Source organism: Dermacentor albipictus, unplaced genomic scaffold, assembly GCF_038994185.2.
Source record: "Dermacentor albipictus isolate Rhodes 1998 colony unplaced genomic scaffold, USDA_Dalb.pri_finalv2 scaffold_36, whole genome shotgun sequence".
Taxonomy (NCBI): Eukaryota; Metazoa; Arthropoda; class Arachnida; order Ixodida; family Ixodidae; genus Dermacentor; species Dermacentor albipictus.
Genome location: NW_027225590.1, coordinates 1,113,955 through 1,135,985, shown reverse-complemented (window position 1 = coordinate 1,135,985; position 22,031 = coordinate 1,113,955). Strand labels below are relative to the sequence as shown.

At 46.4% G+C, this 22,031-nt stretch overlaps 1 protein-coding gene across 1 annotated transcript in view; it reads right to left on the bottom strand.

Moving 5' to 3' along the window:
- wds (WD repeat-containing protein wds) overlaps nucleotides 1-20,344 on the bottom strand; it is a 194,787-nt gene extending 174,443 nt beyond the window's left edge. Inside the window, exons 1-2 of the mRNA XM_070529944.1 lie at nucleotides 20,303-20,344; nucleotides 18,240-18,335 (exon numbers count right to left, since the gene is read on the bottom strand). Coding sequence (XP_070386045.1) covers nucleotides 18,240-18,335; nucleotides 20,303-20,344 — 138 coding nt within the window. The remainder of the gene's footprint in view (nucleotides 1-18,239; nucleotides 18,336-20,302) is intronic.
- Nucleotides 20,345-22,031: the final 1,687 nt, after the last annotated feature.

Here is a 22,031-nt window from a genome sequence, read left to right as displayed (position 1 = left end):
CCTCCCAGCAGACAAACATGGTAAAGGAAATACGTCACGCAGAGTTCCGGTCCACTCCGCCGATTTTGGCGGAGCATCTTTTTCTGCTCCACGGAGTGACTCCCGCTATGAATCCACTCCGACTCTTTCATTGGAACACCTTACTCCCGCTCTCACTCCGTCATTGGAACAAACTTGCTCCGAAACGAGCAGAAAAACTTGCTCCGACTCCGCCATTGGAATTCAACATATCTTGTCTTCCCTTCTTTTCACACGCATTGGGAGAATGCGGCAGAAAAGCACTCACATATCGTAGCAGCTGTCACCTCATCAATGGCAACAACATGAAAAAATATTAACCAATGCAAGTGTCATGGTATTACCTGAGGTGAGCGTGTAAGCACAAAATAATCACCAGAATGTCAGAGCCTCCTAGGTAATCGAACAAAGCCATGCACAACGAATGAGAGATTGCCGCCGGTTGTGCCATTGCTTGATACGGCAGTCGAAAAAATGCAAAAGCGTAGAGAGAGGGTGTTTAAGAAGGCAGCGAGAGCTTCAAGAGCATTGCGAGAGGGGAGTTGTCAAGCCTAGTTGAAGGATGGTGCTAGTTGTTTTCTTTGCCACAGAAGCAGCAAAGTATGAATGTTTCATGTTTTATGGCACAAGGACCAAGTATAGCCAAAAAGCGCCATGTCCGTGTTAATGAGTTTGCAGTGAAATCATGAGTTCGATGAAGTTGGTGTGACGTGGCTGTAGAGGGGCCTTAAAAATGGTCGCGCTAAAGTGTGCAAAATCTGTATAATAAGATTATGGCGATGACTTATGACGTGTACTATGAACATTAAGATGCATTTAAATAGAATGATACGATGCGTAAAAATATATAAGGTTATAAGATATGCTAGAGCACTACTGCCTCCTTAGAGCCCTTGAAAAACAAGGGCCTGGAGGCATGTGCTATGCAAAACTGTTATCGCAGCCGCATCCTCTGGAGCGAGGATGCTCTACGAATTTATTGGGCATATAACATGTAGTACGACATCATTTAAGAAGCTGAGGACTGTCTTGGTGTCAAAAAGCGGTTCTTTACCAAGAAACATAGCCGGGTGTAGAGGGATGTGATGTTTGTAAGCAAGCGGAAAATGTTTCTTTCTCTCCGTTTCGGCTTCCCGACACTCCAGGAGCACGTGGAGGACGGTAAGCCTCTCACTGCATCTACCACAGATTGGAGGTTCACTTCTAGTAAGCAGATAATTATGGGTGCCAAATGTGTGTCCTATTCTGAGGCGACAGAATAGGACATCTGTACGCCGAGATTTTGTTGGGGAGGGCCAAAAACCTAACTGTGGCTTTATAATGTGCAGTATATTATTTATCTCTGCGTCCCACATGCATTGCCAGTGGTTTCGCAGCTTCTTTCGTTGCCAGTGGTTCCGCAGCTTCTTTCGTATGTAAGGTTTCAGATCTGTGAGAGGCACCAAAGCAGTATTATTAAAAGCAGGGAGTGCAATTGACGTAGCCATCTGGTCTGCCAAAACGTTACCTTCGATTCCCCTGTGGCCGGGTACCCAGCATATGATGATTTGCTGGTTAGATAGATAAGCTTTGCACATGTTGGAATAGACCTCATAAGTACAGGATTTTTATGTTTGTAGGGTGACTTTAAGGCCTTCACCACACTTAGGGAGTCTGTATATATAATGGCTTTTTGGAGTTTTGCTTTCTTTATATGCTTTACAGCCGACCATATAGCGTAGGCCTCTGTCGTAAAGATACTTGTTTCTGGATGCAGTACATCGGATTCTGAAAAAGAAGGACCGATGGCTGCATAGGATACTCCGGCACGTGACTTGGAAGCGTCTGTGTAGAACTCTGTGCATGAGTGTTTGTACTGAAGTTCTAGGAAATGCATTCGAATTTCTACCTCTGGAGCATGCTTTGAAACTTTTAGAAAGGATACGTCACATCCTGTGACCTGCCAGTCCCAAGGAGGTAATAGCTTGGTTGGGCGCATTAAGTGGTGCTCCAGGAGTGGGACATGCATTTCATCACTAAGCTCCTTCACACGCAGCGAGAAAGGCTGTCTTATAGACGGACGGTTGCGGAAAAGTGTAGCATACGTCATATCGGTAATGGTATTAAAACATGGGTGTTCAGGAATGGAATGCACTTTAAGGAAATAAGTAAAGCTGACGTATGATCTCTGTAAGTGGAGCGGCCACTCATTCAATTCGGCATATAGGCTTTCGATCGGGCTTGTTCTGAAAGCACCAGTGGCTAGGCGGATGCCTAGACGATGGACAGGATCCAGCATCCTTAGCGCGCTCGGGGCGGCAGAGTTATACACTACGGCCCCATAATCCAATCGTGACTGTATTAGAATCTTGTAGAGATTCATTAGACACTTTCTGTCACTACCCCACATAGTCTTGGATAGAAGTTTCATTAAGTTCATTGTTTTTAGACATTTTCTTTGAGATATTTGATGTGTGGAATGAAAGTGAGTCTATCGTCAAGTATGATACCTAGGAATTTGTGCTCTTTGTTGATAGGAATTTGTTGTCCACACAGTTCTAAGCAAGGATCCAGGACCAGGCCTCTCTTTCGTTTAAAAAGAACACAAGAGCTTTTGTGAGAATTGATTTTAAATCCATCTTTCTCTGCCCATTTTGATACTTTGTTCAAACCATGCTGTATTTGTCTCTCGCACACTGCGAGGTTACAGGATTTAAAAGCTATTTGAATGTCGTCCACATCGATAGAGTAAAAAATGGCCGGTGGTAATGAAGCACGAAGCGTGTTCATCTTCACTATAAAGAGCGTGCAGCTAAGCACGCCTCCCTGGGGTACACCAGTTTCTTGTGTAAAGGACGTGACAGTACATTGCCGACTTTTACACGGAATGTGCGATTGGACAAATAGCTTTCTATGAGGTTTAGCATATTACCATGAATGCCCATTTCTGCCAAGTCTCTTAAGATTCCGTAGCACCACGTTGTGTCATATGCTTTCTCCATATCGAGGAATATGGATAGGAAAAACTGTTTGTGTACAAACGCGTCACGTATATGTCCTTCAATACGTACAAGGTGGTCAGTTGTGGAGCGCCCTTCTCGGAAGCCACACTGATAGGGATCAAACATTTTCTTCTGTTCAAGGAAATGGATGAGTCGCTGATTTATCATTTTTTCAAATACCTTACTAATGCAACTTGTGAGTGCTATCGGGCGGTAACTTGCCACTAAGGAAGGGTCTTTGCCTGGTTTCAAAACAGGGACCACAATGGCTTCTTTCCATGCCGTTGGAAGGTACCCTTCATCCCAGATAGTGTTCATAAGTGTAAGTAGTGTACCCTGCGTGTCATAGGGTAAGTTTTTGAGCATTTCATACATGATTCTATCAGCTCCCGGTGCAGAGCTCTTACATGCGCTCAAGGCAGCTCTCAACTCTGCAATACCAAAAGGGCGGTTGAACGGTTCGTTCTGCCGACACTTTTTTGTGAGTGGCTTACATTCTTCTATTTTTTTATATTTGAGAAAGGCTTTTGAATAATTGGCGGAACTTGAAACCCTCTCAAAGTGCTCCCCAAGTGAGTCTGCCTGGTCTTGCAGTGTATCGCCCTGTGTGTTTACCAGAGGGAGTGAATATGTTTGCCGCCCTCTAATCTTATTAGCCCTATCCCAGGCTTTGGCCTCATCTCTGAACGAATTAATACTCGACAAAAACTTGTGCCAACTTTCTCTTTCGGCCTGTCGGCGGATTCGCCTGCCTTGGGACTTTACTTTTTTAAAGTTCATAAGATTCTCTGCAGTGGGAGAAGCTCGTAGCAACCCCCACGCCTTGCTCTGATTCTTACGGGCGATCCTCCATTCACTGTTCCACCACAGTACACGTCGTTTGCATGCCAGACCACTCACTACGGATATGCATTTTGACGCGGCATCCATTATGGATGATGTAAGATACTCCACAGCAGCATCAATTTCTAAAGAAGACATGTCGGCCCATGAGATGTTAGTGAGAGTTCGAAATTTCTCCCAGTCGGCTGTGTCTATCTTCCACCTAGGAGCTTGTGGAGGATATTCGTTTTCTTTAGATGTTCTTATCAGCATAGGGAAGTGGTCGCTCCCGTAAGGATTGGTCATAACTTCACATTCGAGTTCGGGCAGTATGGACGGGGAAACTATGCTAAGATCTATTGAAGAAAAGGTTCTGTTTGCGAGGGAGTAATACGTGGGTTCCTTCTTATTCAGCAAGCACGCACGTGAAGAAAAAAGGAACTGTTCAACAAGACGACCTCGCGCGTCTGTACAAGAGTCGCCCCACAGGGAGCTGTGCGCATTGAAATCGCCAAGAACAAGATAAGGTTCTGGCAATTGATCTATACAGGATTGGAATTCATGTTTCGTTAATTTGTAATGTGGGGGTACCTAAAGCGAGCAAATGGTGACGAGTTTATTTAGAAGAACAGCTCAAACCGCCACTGCTTCAAGGGGCGTTTGTAGCTGTAAATGCTGACGGGAAATACTTTTATGAATAAACGTGGCAACACCGCCTGATGATACGACAGCATTATCACGATCTTTGCAGAACTTGACATAAGGTCGGAGAAAGTTTGTGTGTTGTGGTTTTAAGCGTGTTTCCTGTAGACACAGCACTTTTGGATTGTAAAAGAGTACGCATTTGGGCTGGTTGGTTCATGATTACGAGCAATTTTACGAGCAGATTACGAGATTGTGTTTTTGGATAAGCTCTTGCACGTCATCAAGGTTCCTAAGAAGACCTCTAACGTTCCATTGAATAATTTGTGTATCCATATTGAAAGTAAATAAGTGCTGTGTGTATGGAAACGGAGGCGATGCCTTAGGTTACAGAGCTCTTTCGAGGCCCTGAACCGGGGGTTCTGCCCTTTCTGGAGCGTTCCGAGTGAGCCTCGCCGCTCCTTAGGCGCTTGGTGCGCCTTGGGGATAGGTGTAGTGTCCATTGCTTCTTGTGAGGCGCCGGACACGTGCTCTTGCGAGCGAGAATTTACCAGCGAGGGTCCTGCCTTGGGGGGGGCAAGACCCCTGCACCCACCAGCCTGGAGGTCGATTGGGCTACCTGGGGGATTTGGCTGCGCCGGCTGTTGCCAGCACTGGAAGGGCTCGGGGAGGTTGGGGCAGCCTCGGCTGCGCCCACCTTTGTTGTGGGTGGCCCTGTCTGGTGGGTTGACGGAGCAGCGCTACCTGCAACCGCCGCGGGGGCAGATGGCGTAACTGCCAACTCGCTGCCTGTGGGTCGGACAGCCGCCGGAGGCCGTTGTGACGCTGCCCCCTGACGCGCCACATCGGCAAAGGTTTTCTTGGGCAGGTACGATACCCGCCTGCGTGCCTCCTTGAATGAGATATTCTCTTTTACTTTGATTGCTACAATTTCTTTTTCTTTCTTCCAGGAGGGGCACGACCGCGAGTATGCGGCGTGCACCCCGTCACAGTTTACGCAGTGGAGAGCGTTCTCACAAGCTTCAGAGGTGTGTTCTTGAGCACTGCATTTTGCACAAGTTTGGCGGCCTCGGCAGCTCTGCGAGCTGTGACCGAAGCGCTGGCATTTGAAACATCGGAGTGGGTTTGGCACGTACGGCCTAACACGGAGCTTGATGTACCCGGCCTCGATTGATTCGAGCAAGATCATCACCATCATCATCAGCCTAGTTACGCCCACTGCAGAGCAAAGGCCTCTCCCATACTTCTCCAACTACCCCGGTCATGTACTAATTGTGGCCATGTTGTCCCTGCAAACGTCTTAATGTCATCCGCCCACCTAACTTTCTGCCGCCCCCTGCTACGCTTCCCTTCCCTTGGAATCCAGTCCGTAACCTTTAGTGACCATCGGTTATCTTCCCTCCTCATTACATGTCCGGCCCATGCCCATTTTTTTTTCTTGATTTCAACTAAGATGTCGTTTACCCGCGTTTGTTGCCTCACCCAATCTGCTCTTTTCTTATCCCTTAACGTTACACCCATCATTCTTCTTTCCATAGCTTGTTGCGTCGTCCTCAATTTCAGCAGAACCCTTTTCGTGAGCCTCCAGGTTTCTGCCCCGTATGTGAGTACTGGTAACACACAGCTGTTATACACTTTCCTTTTGAGGGATAGTGGCAACCTGCTGTTCATGATTTGAGAATACCTGCCAAACGCACCCCAGCCCATTCTTATTCTTCTGGTTATTTCGAGCAAGATACTTGATCCAAAAGTAATTATTAGGTGCTTCGTCTGAATGTCTTCACCATCCCGCCTCATCTTAATTCTTCTGACATTGATCACATTTTGTTAGCTGAAGCCCTCCAAGAGTTCCGCTTCAGTCAGCTCAAGCAAATCATCTGACACAACACCACGGGTGGTGTTCATTGTACGGTGCGGGGTTACTGTTATGGAGGTCTCTCCAAATGACACTAGTTGCGGTAGTTTCTCATATTGTTTTACATCGCGGAGCTCCAAGAGGAGGTCGCCGCTTACCATCCTCGACACCTTGTATCCTGGACCAAAAACATCAGTCAGGGACTTTGAAAGAAGGAATGGTGAAATGTTTCGCATTGCTTTGTTTGGCTTTTCGGAATGAATAACGTAGAAGTGGGGAAAATTCTGGGTTTGGCGTCCAAAAAACTTGAAGACATCTTCGGTGCGCCCTCGTTTCTGAGGGCGATCAGCAAGGGAGGGGAAAGAAGTTTCCATGAAAAAATGTATACATTCGGCAACAGCGCCGACCGCCCACCACGGAGCCCAGCGCGGGGACGAGGCAGAGCTTGCATACAAGTCTGCACGACGCCAGTCGTACGCCGTCACTATAACCGAATATGGTGTACCCAAGGTTGGATAGCCACACAGGGTTAACCCTTGCCGCCAGGAGAAAGGAAGTAAAAAGAAGAGAGAAGGAGACAGGAAAGGTCAAAAACTGGGAGATAAAGACGAAGATTCAAGGAGGGAGAGACAGGAAAAGGCGACTGCCGATATCCTCCAGGTGGGTCAGTCTGGAGGTGCCGTCTATGTGAAGCCGAGGCCGAAGAGGTGTGTTGCCTCCGCCGGGGGGGCCTTAAAGGTCCAAACACCCAGCATCGGCTCAACCCCCAGGATCCCCTTTTCCCCAGACACGGCTACACGCGGGAGGGTCCAACCCTCGTGTGCTCGGGTACGTGGTGTCGCAACACACCAAACGCCTGCTGACGCAGACGCCCTTGCGGGGAGAAGCAGCAAAGTAACCAAAGCGCTCTGCCTTTCGTGTTAGCACATTGGTAGCGTCTGCGAGTAAACATACTCAAACTTCTCTGTTAGGCCTCAGGGTGGTGCTGGTGGTATCGTCACCATACCAGCGTACGAGGCGGACAGGGCTAGCTCGCTGGCCGTCAGATCCGGAGCCGATGGCCCTTGCGATGCATCAACAGCTCGTAATAAAGCGGCTATATTCATCAGCACAATCAACGTCTGCACATTTATGTCACTTATAAGTGACAATACAATTAGTTTTTTAACGCCGTAGGCAGTGATGTGAAAACACGCTAGCCAGGCGAGCCACTTTGCATAGACCATTGATGCGGCAGCTGCGCTGACCCCTTGCGAGTTGAAATCGCACCAACAAATTTACTATTTTGCACAGCGTTTATAACCTGCACACCCTCAATGTCACTTTACTCTATTATAAGTTATTTCATGTCAGAAACGAATTGTAGCAGATTTTTGTGCCACCATCAGCAGCAAAATAGGTCAGTGTCCCAACCAGGAAGAAAAACAAGGGACAATTGGAGGGACGACTGGAGCGGCGAGGAACTTGCTCGCCAGCCCCGCTGCGCCGGGTCTGCCACATGGCCATGACGTACACGATAGCGGCGGTGTCATTGGCTGCGGCCTTCCAACCGACGCGGCAGTTGTGCAACCCAGTGCGACCCCAACAAGCCTTGGAGTGTTGCCACTGTCAAAACGACAACAGCACACCGCCTTTACAATGACTTGGATCTTCATGGCAATGGTGTAGGAGAGTATTGTGCGGCTAGCGGACTGCCCAAGAAGTGTGGGAACAGCGACTGCATGAACGCTTTAGCAACACGTGCTTCACAAAAGCCCTGCGACCACTGGCTTTTCTTTCAAGGACTGTTCCTTCCCGCTCTGCATTACCCTCGCCCCAATTGGTCGTTCCCTTTCCACCGCATGGAAGTGAATATCCCCATCATCGTCCTTAGCGGCCTTGTAGCGACCGCAAGGAGGTGAATATTTCGGCTGATGCTGGCGCTTTGGAGGAGGTAGACACTTAACATAATTTTCGGAATTCTGAAGTTTTGGAAATTGTAATACTGAGTGCTTGTGCGAAACTGGGCGCTTCATCAGTATATTGCGGCACATGTTAAGCAAACGAGATCACATTTAGGAGATACCTGGACAAAACAAGCGGGCAACAGCAACAGCAAATGCCGTCGATTGTCTGCTGGGCAAAACACCCCGCTAGCGTCATTGCACTTTCGATACCCATTAAACTTTCTAAGCAACTACAAATTATTCAGACGACACCTGTCATTATTTTTAATTTAAATTTTTAATGACGAATAATGAAAACATCTCGTATTACTAAGCAAACACTTTTCTGTTATCAGTGCAACCACCATTAGAATCCAGGTGCCGCTAGCGCTGCCTGCGAAAATATGAATATGTAGCAGGCCTGGCCACACCCAGTGAGTTGGGTCGTGCATGCTGTTGAGTGCCTGTCGAGTGTGGCTTTTGGTGCAAATGGTCGCACAAGGGATCACGTGCACCACTATACCCAACCCTGAATGTGTTGGGTGCAAGTCAATGACACAGTATACAAGCGGCCTTCTGCTGCACTCGCACTTCATGCATGGTCAGTGCAGCACAGTCAAGCAGATAGTGTGACAAGTCTTCCGTTGGACACAAGAAAACTGTTGCAGCAACACAGAGAGTGTCCCACTACAAGCAACTGAGAAGGAGAGCACATGCATGGTAGCCAACCTAAATTCATAACATAGCATTGTGTGGTTATTTACAGCATAGAGTTTCTCACTATGCTACCTAGAGTTGGAATCCAGTGCTGCTGCTCATTTGTATGCATGGAAATGCCAGTATATGGTGACTTCGGATTGGAATTGCTTTCGGAGAGCCAGGACACCTTGAAGACCTGCCTGGTCATTGTTTCGTGTCGCAATGATTCACTTCCTACTAAAAATGCACGTCAAAAGCTGTTTTAAATTTATTACTACACAAAAGCATGTTTTGTTTACTTATGAGAATTTGTTATTGCATGTAAAATTATATGAAACATAAAAACTGTGATGATGACACGGAGCTAATGAATGAAACCGTAACTAGGCTGGCTTCAGAGGCAGCAACTGAAGTGGGAGGCAAGGCACCAAGGCAACAAGTAGGCAAGCTCTCCCAAGTAACAAAGGACCTAATAGAGTAACGACAAAGAATGAAAGTGTCCAACTCAAGAGATAAGATAGAATTCGCGGAACTGTCAAAACTGAGCAACAAGGAAAAAATAAGTGATATTCGAAACCGTAACGTGAGAAAGACTGAAGAAGCCGTAAAAAATGGACACAGCCTGAAATCAGTGAGAAGGAAACTTGGCATAGCACAAACCAAGATATATGTGCTGAAAGTACGCAGGGTAATATCAGGGTAACTGTCAAAACTGAGCAACAAGGAAAAAATAAGTGATATTCGAAACCGTAACGTGAGAAAGACTGAAGAAGCCGTAAAAAATGGACACAGCCTGAAATCAGTGAGAAGGAAACTTGGCATAGCACAAACCAAGATATATGTGCTGAAAGTACGCAGGGTAATATCATCAGCAATCTCGAAGATATAGTAAAAGAAACAGAAAAATTCTATTCTGACCTGTTCGATACCCAGAGGAGTCAGGATACCTCCATTAGAAACAGTAATGAACAGGATAAAGAAACTCCTATAACTAGCGATGAGGTCAGAAGGACCTTCATCATCATCAGCAGCAGCAGCAGCAGCAGCAGCTGCAGCCTGGTTACGCCACTGCAGGGCAAACGCCTCTCCCATACTTCTCCAACTACCCGGGTCCTGTACTAATTGTGGCCATGTTGTTCCTGCAAACTTCTTAATCTCATCCACCCACCTAACTTTTTGCCGCCCTCCGCTACGCTTCCCTTCCCTTGGAATCCATTCCGTAACTCTTAATGACCATCGGTTGTCTTCCCTCCTCATTACGTGTCCTGCCCATGCCCATTTCTTTTTCTTGGTTTCAACTAAGATATCATTAACTCACGTTTGTTCCCTCACCCAATCAGCTCTTTTCTTATCCCTTAAAGGGAAGCTGAAGAGTCTGTCGAATTCAATAAGACGCTCATATACGGATGCGGGAACCTTATAAACCATGTAGGTAAAATTTGGGGGTTTTTTTTTTTTCAATTAGGAGCGACGTAATCGGCAGGTAAAATTGCGCTGTAGCTCCGCCCCCCGTCGAATGCCGCGCGCTGCTGCTGACGCTGCGAGCGGAGACCGGAAACCGTGGTGTTGTGACGTCAACTCTAGTGTTTTGTTCCTTCGCAGCCTGCGCGACCGTGCCTGACCGTGCTTGTTTCTGCGTGCGTGCCATTGTAATCTGCTTCGATCGACCCTGCATTCCTTTGTTGGTGCGTCTGCGTGTATGTAGAGTGGTAGTTAACGTGCGCAGCATCAACTGAAGTGGTGGGCCAATCATGCCGGCTTTTTGTGCAGTCTTCGGTTACGAGTAGTGTGCGGATGGCGCACAGATGAAGGTCACTACACGTACTGCATGAACCGGGAAGCTTTTCACGCGTTTAAACCGTCTTTGTAGATTGCCGACAGCTTTGGACAGCGCACAAATGCCGACGATCGCATCCCCGCTTACGTTCCACGAGGAGGCATGCAGGAACACAACACTACAGTTGTTTGACCGGAAACGAGCTCACTAGATCGGCGAAAGATCGGCGAGATCACTAGATCGCTTTGCAAAAAACATACTCACCAAAGAGCATTTCCAACACGAGGAGATCCCAAGATTTCGCTTTCGTTTGCGTCGAAAGCACTGCTTGCACCAGCATCGTTTGCTTCTTCGAGAGGCCGGCTCTTCGCAATCGGCTCATACAATTAGGGAGTAACGCCGAACTTCTCAGAAAAACGCAGTCTCTCTAAATTTTCCATTACCTCTTAATTTTCCATTACAGCACCAAACTACCTGGCACCGCGCTTCATGTGTAGCGGCAGCGGCCGGTCACTAGAGTTCACGTCACGAGGCGCCCGACCAATCACAGGCGGAAACGAGACGCGCGAGCTGGGCGTGTCCGCGGCTGCACTTTTCGTCGAAATAAAATATATTTGCGCTTTCTTTCGCTGGATTTGGATGCGATATTCGGATTAGGAGGGTTGAAAACCATTATGTACAGATGTTCACTCATTTTTTCTGGAAAACCTTTCAGCTTCCCTTTAACGCTACACCTATCATTCTTTCCATAGCTCGTTGCATCGTCCTCAATTTAAGTAGAACCCTTTTCATAAGCCTCCAGGTTTCTGCCCCGTACGTGAGTACTGGTAAGACACAGCTGTTATACACTTTTCTCTTAAGGAATAATGGCAACCTGCTGTTCATGATCTGAAAATGCCTGCCAAACGCACCCCAGCCCATTCTAATTCTGATTATTTCAGTCTCATGATCCGGATCCCAGTCACTACCTGTCCTAAGTAGAAGTATACCCTTACTACTTCCAGTGCCTCACTACCTATCGTAAACTGCTGTTCTCTTCCGAGACTGTTAAACATTACTTTAGTTTTCTGCAAATTAATTTTTAGACCCACCCTTCGGCTTTGCCTCTCCAAGTCAGTGAGCATACATTGCAGCTGGTACCCCGAGTTACTAAGCAAGGCAATATCATCAGCGAATCGCAAGTTACTAAGGTATTCTCCATTAACTCTTATCCCCAATTCTTCCCAATCCAGGTCTCTGAATACCTCCTGTAAACACGCTGTGAATAGCATTGGAGAGATCGTATCTCCCTGCCTGACGCCTTTCTTTATTGGAATTTTGTTGCTTTCTTTATGGAGGACTACGGTGGCTGTGGAGCCGCTATAGATATCTTTCAGTATTTTTACATATGGCTCGTCTAGACACTGATTCCGTAATGCCTCCATGACTGCTGAGGTTTCGACAGAATCAAACACTTTCTCGGAATCAATGAAAGCTATATATAAGGGTTGGTTACATTCCGCACATTTCTCTATCACCTGATTGATAGTGGGAATATGGTCTATTGTTGAGTAGCCTTTACTGAATCCTGCCTGGTCCTTTGGTTGACGGAAGTCTAAGGTGTTCCTGATTCTATTTGCAATTACCTTAGTAAATACTTTGTAGGCAACGGACAGTAAGCTGATCGGTCTATAATTTTTCAAGTCTTTCGCGTCCCCTTTCTTATGGATTAGGATTATGTTAGCACTTTTCCAAGATTCCGGTACGCTCGAAGTCATGAGGCATTGCGTATACAGGGTGGCCAGTTTCTCTAGAACAATCTGCCCACCATCCTTCAACAAATCTGCTGTTATCTGATCCTACCCAGCTGCCTTCCCCCTTTGCATAGCTCCCAAGGCTTTCTTCACTTTTCTGGCGTTACCTGTGGGATTTCGAATCCCTCTAGACTATTGTCTCTTCCATTATCGTCGTGGGTGCCACTGGTACTGTATAAATCTCTATAGAACTCCTCAGCCACTTGAACTATCTCATCCATATTAGTAATGAGATTGCCGGCTTTGTCTTAATGAGATTGCCGGCATACATCTGATTGTTGCCAATTCCTAGTTTCTTCTTCACTGTTTTTAGGCTTCCTCCGTTCCTGAGAGCATGTTCAATTCTATCCATATTATACCTCCTTATGTCAGCTGTCTTACACTTGTTGATTAACTTCGAAAGTTCTGCCAGTTCTAGTCTAGCTGTAGGGTTAGAGGCTTTCATACATAGGCGTTTCTTGATCAGACCTTTCGTCTCCTGCGATAGCTTACTGGTATCCTGTCTAACGGAGTTACCACCGACTTCTATTGCACACTCCTTAATGATGCTCACAAGATTGTTGTTCACTGCTTCAACACTAAGGTGCTCTTCCCGAGTTAAAGCCGAATACCTGTTCTGTAGCTCGATCTGGGATTCCTCTATTTTCCCTCTTACCACTAACTCATTGATCGGCTTCTTATGTACCAGTTTCTTCCGGTCCTTCCTCAGGTCTAGGCTAATACGAGTTCTTGGCATCCTATGGTCACTGCAGCGCACCTTGCTGAGCATGTCCACATCTTGCATGAGGCCAGGGTTAGCGAAGAGTATGAAGTCTATTTCATTTCTAGTCTCGCCGTTCGGGCTCCTCCACGTCCACTTTCGGCTATCCCGCTTGCGGAAGAATCTATTCATTATCCGCATATTATTGTGTTCCGCAAACTCTACTAATAACTTTCCCCTGCTATTCCTGGTGCCCATGCCATATTCCCCCACTGCTTTGTCTCCAGCCTGCTTCTTGCCTACCTTGGCATTGAAAGCGCCCATCAGTATAGTGTGTTTTGTTTTGACTTTACCCATCGCCGATTCCCCGTCTTCGTAGAAGCTTTCAACTTCCTGGTCATCATGACTGGATGCAGGGGCATAGACCTGTACAACCTTCATTTTGTACCTCTTATTAAGTTTCACAACAAGACCTGCCACCCTCTCGTTAATGCTATAGAATTCCTATATGTTACCAGCTATATTCTTATTAATTAGGAATCCTACTCCTAGTTCTCGCCTCTCCGCTAAGCCCCCGTAGCACAGGACGTGCCCGCTTTTTAGCACTGTATATGCTTCTTTTGGCCTCCTAACTTCGCTGAGCCCTATTAAATCCCATTTACTGCCCTCTAATTCCTCCAATAGCACTGCTAGACTCCCCTCACTAGATAACATTCTAGCACTAAACGTTGCCAGGTTCATGTTCCAATGGCGGCCTGTCCGGAGCCAGGGATTCTTAGCACCCTCTGCTGCGTCGCAGGTCTGACCGCCGCCGCGGTCAGTTGCTTCGCAGCTGCTGGGGACTGAGTTTAATTGTGGTGTTCATATAGGAGGTTGTGGCCAAGTACTGCACCAGGGTGGCCAATCCTGCTCTGGTGAGGGAATGCGTTACCAGTTCTGGTCACCGGGATCAGGGCACACCAGACCTGTTTATGCAATTTTATCAACACGCGTATTCTTCTTTCTTTTTTTTTTAATCCGGTGGAAAATTGCGCGGCACCGGGATTTGAACCACTGACCTCTTGCACGCGAGGCGAGTGTTCTACCTCTACGCCACCGCTGCACTAGAAGGACCTTGCAAGACATGAAACGAGGAAGAGCGGCAGGAGAAGATGGAATAACAGTCGATTTAATCAAAGATGGCGAAGAAATACTGCTTGGAAAACTGGCGGCTCTTTCTACGAAGTGTATATCGACTGCAAGGCTCCCAGAAAACTGGAAGAATGCAAACATTATACTAATCCACAAAAAGGGAGACGTTAAAGAATGAAAAATTATAGGCCCGTTAGCTTACTCCCAGTATTATATTAAATATTTACCAAAATTATCTCCAATAGAATAAGGGCAACACTGGACTTTAGTCAACCAAGGGTACAGGCGGGTTTCAGGAAGGGATACTCTAGAATGGATCACATCCATGTTGTTAATCAGGTTATCAAGAAATCCGCAGAGTACAATACGCCTCTCTATTTGTATTTTATAGATTACGAAAAGGCATTTGATTCAGTAGAGATACCAGCAGTCATAGAGGCATTACGTAATCAAGGAGTACAGAACGCTTACGTAAATACCTTGGAAAATATCTACAGAGGTTCTACAGCTACCGTAATTCTACACAAGAAAAGGAGGAAGATACCTATAAGGACGGGGTCAGACAGGGAGACACAATCACTCCAATGCTATTCATTGCATGCTTGGAAGAAGTATTCAAGCTATTAGAAGTAAGGCTCGACGGCGAATATCTCAGCAACCTTCGGTTTGCCGATCACATAGTTCTATTCAGCAACAATGCAGACGAGTTACAACAAATTATTGAGGACCTTAACAGGGGGAGTGTAAGAGTGGGGTTGAAGATTAATATGCAGAAGACAAAGATAATGATGAATAGCCGGGCAAAGGAACAAGAGTTCAGGATTGTCAGTCAGCCTCTAGAGTCTGTGGAGGAGTACGTTTACCTAGGTCAATTAATTACAGGGAACCCTGGTCATGAAAGGAAATAGAAGAATAAAAATGGGTTGGATCGCATATGGCAGACATTTCCAGCTCCTGACTGGAAGCTTACCATTATCACTGAAAAGGAAGGTGCACAATCAGTGCATTTTACCAGTGCTCACATATGGGGCAGTGACTTGGAGACTGACAAAGAAGCTTAAGAACAAGTTAAGGACCACGCAAAGAGCGATGGAACGAAGATTACTAGGGATAACGTTAAGAGACAGAAAGAGAGCAGTTTAGATCAGAGAGCAAACGGGTATAGACGATATTCTATTTGACATCAAGAGGAAAAAATGGAGCAGGGCAGGTCATGTAATGCGCCGGTTAGATAACCGTAGGACCATCAGGGTTACAGAATGGGCACCAAGAGAAGGGAAACGCATTCGAGGACGACAGAAGACTAGGTGGAGCTATAAAATTTGGAAATTCGCGGTCGCTAGTTGGAATAGGTCGGCGCAGGACAGGGTTAATTAGAGATCGAAGGGAGAGGCCTTCGTCCTGCAGTGGACATAAAGCAGGCTGCTGCTGCTGCTGATGATGATAAAAAGTATCAGCAGGCCGCTAAAGTTGGACAACAGATGACAAGATTCATGCTCGCTTTGGAATTTGTGGTCTGTTCTTGCTTTTATTTGCTTCGTTATGCACTGCAGGTGAGTAAACTTCACTGAAAGATGCAATACGAGTCAATGAAAACCTTTTATCAAGATTTTATTACATAATGCATTATCCATGTAGCCATATCCACATTTAAGATGAAGCCTCATACAACACCAGCCAACACAAGCCTTACACACCCATATACCGTCATTCCCATGACGACACAGGGCCCGTTAAAGAACTCGCTTAGATGGTGACACCAGATTTCCCTCCAAGTAACATAGTGAGAAACTCCACGGTTTACAAACCCATTCTGTTGATGTCAATGTTGCAAATTGCAGTGCAAACTTACTTTAAGATATGATTTTAAATATGTTAAGCTATATTCCCCGTTGATATTTTGTAGACAATGTGTGTGTGTCAATCTAAATTGATCTCTCAGGTTATCTCGACCACCAACTTTGGTGTCAGTACTCTAAGAAAAAAACTTAATAGGAAAGTTGTACAGCATTCTATAAAGAACACCTATTTCAGCAGCTCTGAGCGTCCCACTTGTTATGTAATCTTAAATAAATCCCGTGAAATATTCAAACAATCCCGTGACACAGTGGTTATGAACAAACAGTGCATCTAGCCTGGTGCTTAGAAAAGTCACACGATGAAGGCATTGGTTGTGCGATTTATGCCAGTGATCCCTTCATGGCAACAGATGACACCAAATGCACTGTTCGTTCACAGATGCCACACTTGAGAGCACTTCAGTGCACAAGCAGGTATGTCTGATGCTTTTATATTTTACAGTGAAGCTGTCTATGGCTAGGATCTGGCAGATTGTGTCCGTGCATAGGCCAACAATTTTTCATACGTGAGCCAATCCTGAAGATAGTGCAATGCTGGGCAGACTCACGGCGGAGGTGAAGGTGTTAAGCACTCCCCATGCGTGGGCCGATGCCAAAGTTAGTGCAATACCGGGCCGACGCGCGGGGGAGGTTGATAGAACGACACAAAGCTGAGCTAGTTGGTAAGGATTCATAAGGCGAAAAAGAGGTGAGGCGTGAAGACAGGACACAAGAGTAGAGAAGTGGACAACACGAACACCAACTATCAACTGAAGGGAGCACTGTGGCAAAAAAAGAAAGAAGACACAAAACTTGCGCAGATGAGTTTTGTGTCTTCTTTCTTTTTTCGCCTCAGTGCTCTCTTTAGTTGATAGTCGGCGTTTGTGTTGTCCACTTCTCTACTCTTGTGCCCTATCTGCACGCCTCACTTCTTTCTTGCGTTATGGGGAGGTTCAGTTCGCCATTAAAGGGCCCACATACACAGCTTCACTGCTCATCCTTCTTCACAGAGTGCAAGAGCACCGAGTTTTTTTTTTTTTCATATGTTGCCAGCTTCCTTTAGAATGCAACAAAAATTATTGCGTAATAGATAGGAAGCTCAAAGCTGCTAACTTGCATGTTTCTTCCTAGAGCGCTGCACAGCTTCCTTATAGGAAGTTTTGCACTCAAGTTAATACACCTGCAAAGCATGTTAATTAGTCTCGATTAATTATGCAATTAAGCAGAACACAAAAATAGTATGAGTTGCTCCCTACAATATCCAATAACATGTATTTGTCTTCCTACAGTGCTTCTGCATATCTTGAAACCTTGGCTAAAGTTAGGTGGGACAGCCTGTCTGGTCACACATGCGTACAAACAACATACTACATGTACACCAAAGATGGGTGCTCAATAAATCATATTCTGAGGTATGCTGTGAGATGGACAGCTTACTTATACAACAGTCTCTGTTCTGTTTGATAAAATAGGCTTCCCATGCAAGTCTTCAAGAGGTGTCACGCTCTTGCCTACAATGCTCGTGTCCGAGAATCGAGTCTGACAGTAATGTGGGCCCTTGTCTTGCTTACTTTTTGCCCGTGCTCCCACAAGCGATCAGTCACACGATGTTTGGTTAGGCTAATATGCGCCTTATACTGCAAGTAATGGGGATGGCACACCTCTGGAACACTTTACGAAAGGCTTCTCATGCCAACCTTGTCTGCTTCCAAAGCAAATTCGAGGGCACAGCTCAGAAAGCTTTGTCAGGTGCAGAAAGGCAGACCAGGACAGTTGGCAACCTTTTCAAAGTTGTGTCACACCCTGTGATATAACCCTTAACTTTGGGCCTTTGCCCTTACCCTTCATACTCCATGCTTTACGTTTTGCAGTAGTGTCTTGCATTCACAACCTACAAAGGGAAGCCAGCTGCCAATAAGCGGCCAGTAAAGCTAGAACGCATTTGATGAGAGCATCATTTGCAGAGAGTGCATTTTAAGCAGTGCATAGCTCTTTTCCCCGTGTGCACCATAGCTGAACACCTGTTCTGCAACCCACAGAGTCTCGTGAAATTCTCACCAGTTTGGCAGCCGCCGAGGGGTCCCCAGGTTTGGAACCCCCCAGACTAGATGAGCTGGATTGCGCCGTTTCTGTGAGTAGGTTGCCACTCCTGTCCTGCAGAGCAAAATGGGCACCTTGGTCTGTGATCTACTTTCCCACTTCGTACGCCACTTATTGGGTGAATTCAGACACCCAAAAGAAACCATGGGTTCAATTTTCTGTAAGTTACAACAAAGGCTAATTGTAATTTAGTAGCAAAATGGACGACCACATCTTTTGCAGCTATTGTGATCAACTGTTTTGTGTTCTGGGTGTAGCGAGGGACTCTGGCAACCGTGAGGCCTCCACACACACTTGCACAGCCTTGCCAGGGCTACACCCAAGAGAGGGAAGGCAGCTCCAAAGCATCAGATGCCCAGCAAATTTTATTTCAAACCCTATGCAAAGCAAACACAACTGCTTGGACTGAGGGCAAATAAAACCTGGAATGGAGTCATCATAGCAGTGACATACAAGCATACTCAAGAGTTACAGTGGCCCATCAGCATGCCTACATTCATGAGGATGCAAGGATTCTGTTCTAATTATTTTCATGGAACTCATCAAATGGCTGATCCTGGCTACAGCCAATCACAAAGGGAAATAATTCCTGCAAAATAAGGCCCCAAATGTTTAGAAACTTGCACTCACAAATTCAACAATGTTTTCAATATGCTCCCCAAGCTGTCAACTTTGCTATGCTAAATGTGTCCAGACACGCTCTACATGCTGTGTGCCAAAACAATACCTGTGTTGTACTTGGCAAGAAAGGCATTGCACTGCAAGAGGCTGTGACTCCTTTTGTCAGCTTTGCTGTGTAAACAAAGGTAAAACGGACGGCCAACAAAAACATAAGAAAACAAGACGTTTCGGCTCCCATACAGGGGCCTTGTTCATAATGTGCTTGTTCGTTTCCTGGGCTCATTCATCTGACAAGTCAATTATTTATCGTGCCTTGCATGCTTTTCTGTCACCGCCACTACTGGTGGAAAACACATTTTGTTCATAAGAATAGTAAACTGGACAAGTTGATGCTGAATCATTTTTTAATGACATTGAAGAGCTGTCAGCACTTTGTTCAGTGTGGATGCTACCCTTCAAACACGATATGGTCTAATACTGACCAATCAGGTAATGATGTGGCCGCAGTAGTATGTTTCATATGTGTCGTACTGCTCCTGCCCTAAGTTTTGCCTTCTTTGCAGTTTTGTTGTGTGCCTGCAGTACAAAACAGGTTCACACTGAGAATGTCTAGGATGGAGACTTGGCAGAAACATTTGGCAAGTGTCCATCCGTAGTTTTTGGCCATAGCACCACAGAATGTCTCCCTTGCAGTTCGACTTTTCAAACTTAAGCTTGCCGCAGTACCAGGTTGTCACATACAACTACGGTTACCAATATGGTTTGTTTAATAACCTCAGGAGAAACTTGAATTGAGCGTAGCACTGGTGTCAGCAATGCGTTTCAATGCATATTCTGAGTCCCTATATAGCGAAAATGGCGCAAGATAGAGAGCTTCTAGCAAAACGTTACGCTTCGAGTACTTTAATTTCAAAACAATAATTAATGGCTAGCAAATATTACATCTCGAACGTGCCGTAATCGCTCTAACACGCTTGGTACTGTGCGAAGTACGTTTGCAACCAGCATATGAAAACGATCAATTTAACGAGGCCCAAGAGGAGTACAGGCGAGAATGCGCGCCCATGGCTACAAGTCAGAACACCGCGCACTGTGAAGCCACGGTAGCAACGTCGGCGACAAATCATGTTATTCACACAGGTGCCTCCGAAAGGCTCGCTCGTTTTCCGTTTGACACACTCACCGAGTGGCGAGTCCCGTGCAAACAGTGCGTTCCTCAACGTGCCCGGGGTGTATAGCAAGCAAGTCGGTCTGCGATCACATACCAGTCCCGCTCCGACCGCGGGCTTTCTGTCGTTCCCTGCGCTCGGTGCAAAAGCGCGAATACCTGCAAAGATCGTTACTTAGCCGCACACCTGCAAAGAGACCGTTTGCAAAATGGACTGATCGGAACAGCTCACGGAGTTCGCCTCGTGGTGTCGCACAACTAGTGCACCAGACATCCGGACAGTTTGTTTGACGATGCCGAAAGTGGCGCTACGATCGAATCCTCCTCTCGCAACTCAAATCAACATTAGGGGGCGCTGCGAAGCCTGGCCCGGTCTACACAGGTTTTGCCTGTACAGGTACCTGTACAGGCAAAACATTGATTCACAGTGGAGGAAAAGAACTAGGAAGCTTACCAGCAAGTATGCGGCCTGTGGGGTGGGCAACACAGCAACAAAGAAGGTCAAGCGGAAAGTCAGAGAGGCTGAATTAATCTCATGGGTGGCGGCAATGGAAAAGAAACCTGCCATGAGTAACTACTTAAGGGGAAAAAACGAAATTAGGAAAGAAACCATTTATGATAACTCAAAGGGAAGCTCATTACTTTTCGAAGCGAGATCGGGATGCCTTAGAACACGCACCTATAAAGCGAGATATAAGAAGGAAGAAGAAGCATGTGCTTGCTGCGGTAAAGCTAGGGAAATGACGGAGCATATTTTATTAGAATGTGAAGACGTCTACCCAGCGGTCGATTTAGGCACCACTGGCCTCCTTGAAGCCCTTGGGTTCAGCGGGAGCAGTGGTAAAGCAAACAGGTCCGCAATAGACATTAGTAAGAGGCGATTGGAGGATTGGTGGAAGAAAAGTAGGGAAACGACAAAAGACGGAGACGTACAAGAACACAGTTCGCAATAGGGGATCAGCAAATTTGGACGTGGTAGTTAATAGTGTTTTTTTTTTCTTTTCCTTTTTCATTGGTTAACCTAGGTAGGATATTAGGCAGCATAGTAGCAAGGGCTTGGTGGCGCAACCCACCGCCCCGTTCCAAAGGGGACGCTCATAACATCCATCCATCCGGTCTGGCTACACTGTGCAGTATGGCGGCTTTACGGAGGTCCCCGCGTACGCTTTCCTTGGTGAAAACTTTTAAGTTTGTTGCACTGCGATGTTAATTCGCGCTGTTTTGTGGGGGGAGAACGGGTAGTGGACGCCGAGCACCTCATTTTAGTCGGTACCAGTGGTACAAAGAGTAATTAAGTAGAAGTGGTCGCGCGTGTGTGCAAACCTCCGGCGTGACAGCGGACCCGCACGAGATTGTGGTGAGAATCGCCGACGCATTCCGGGACCCATCGATCGTGGAGGCAAAGTGTTCGTGCACTGCTGGATTGTCGCAAAAGTGCAAGCACATCTCGGCTGTTTCTCCTGGCACCTTATCCTGGAACATTTGGTGTAGTTGTCAGTCCCTTTAATGTTTCATCTCTACATTGCGTTTCAATGCTGTTCATATTGCAAAGATCGTAGTAAAGTGTAATGTTCACTGTCGTCCTTTATGAAAGGGAACACGCGAGCGCGTGGCCTGCGCTCTGCTGGATGGATGGATGGATGGATGTTATGAGCGTCCCCTTTGGAACGGGGCGGTGGCTTGCGCCACCAAGCTCTTGCTACTATGCCGTCTAATATCCTACCTAGGTTAACCAATGCAAAAAAAAAAAAAAGAACTACCACGTCCAAATTTTCTGATACCCTATTGCGAACTGTGCTTTTGTACGTCTCCGTCCTTTGTCGTTTCCCTACTTTTCCTCCACCAATCCTCCAATCGCCTCTTACTGATGTCTATTGCGGACCTGTTTGCTTTACCACTGCTCCCGCTGAACCCAAGGGCTTCAAGGAGGCCAGTGGTGCCTAAATCGACCGCTGGGTAGA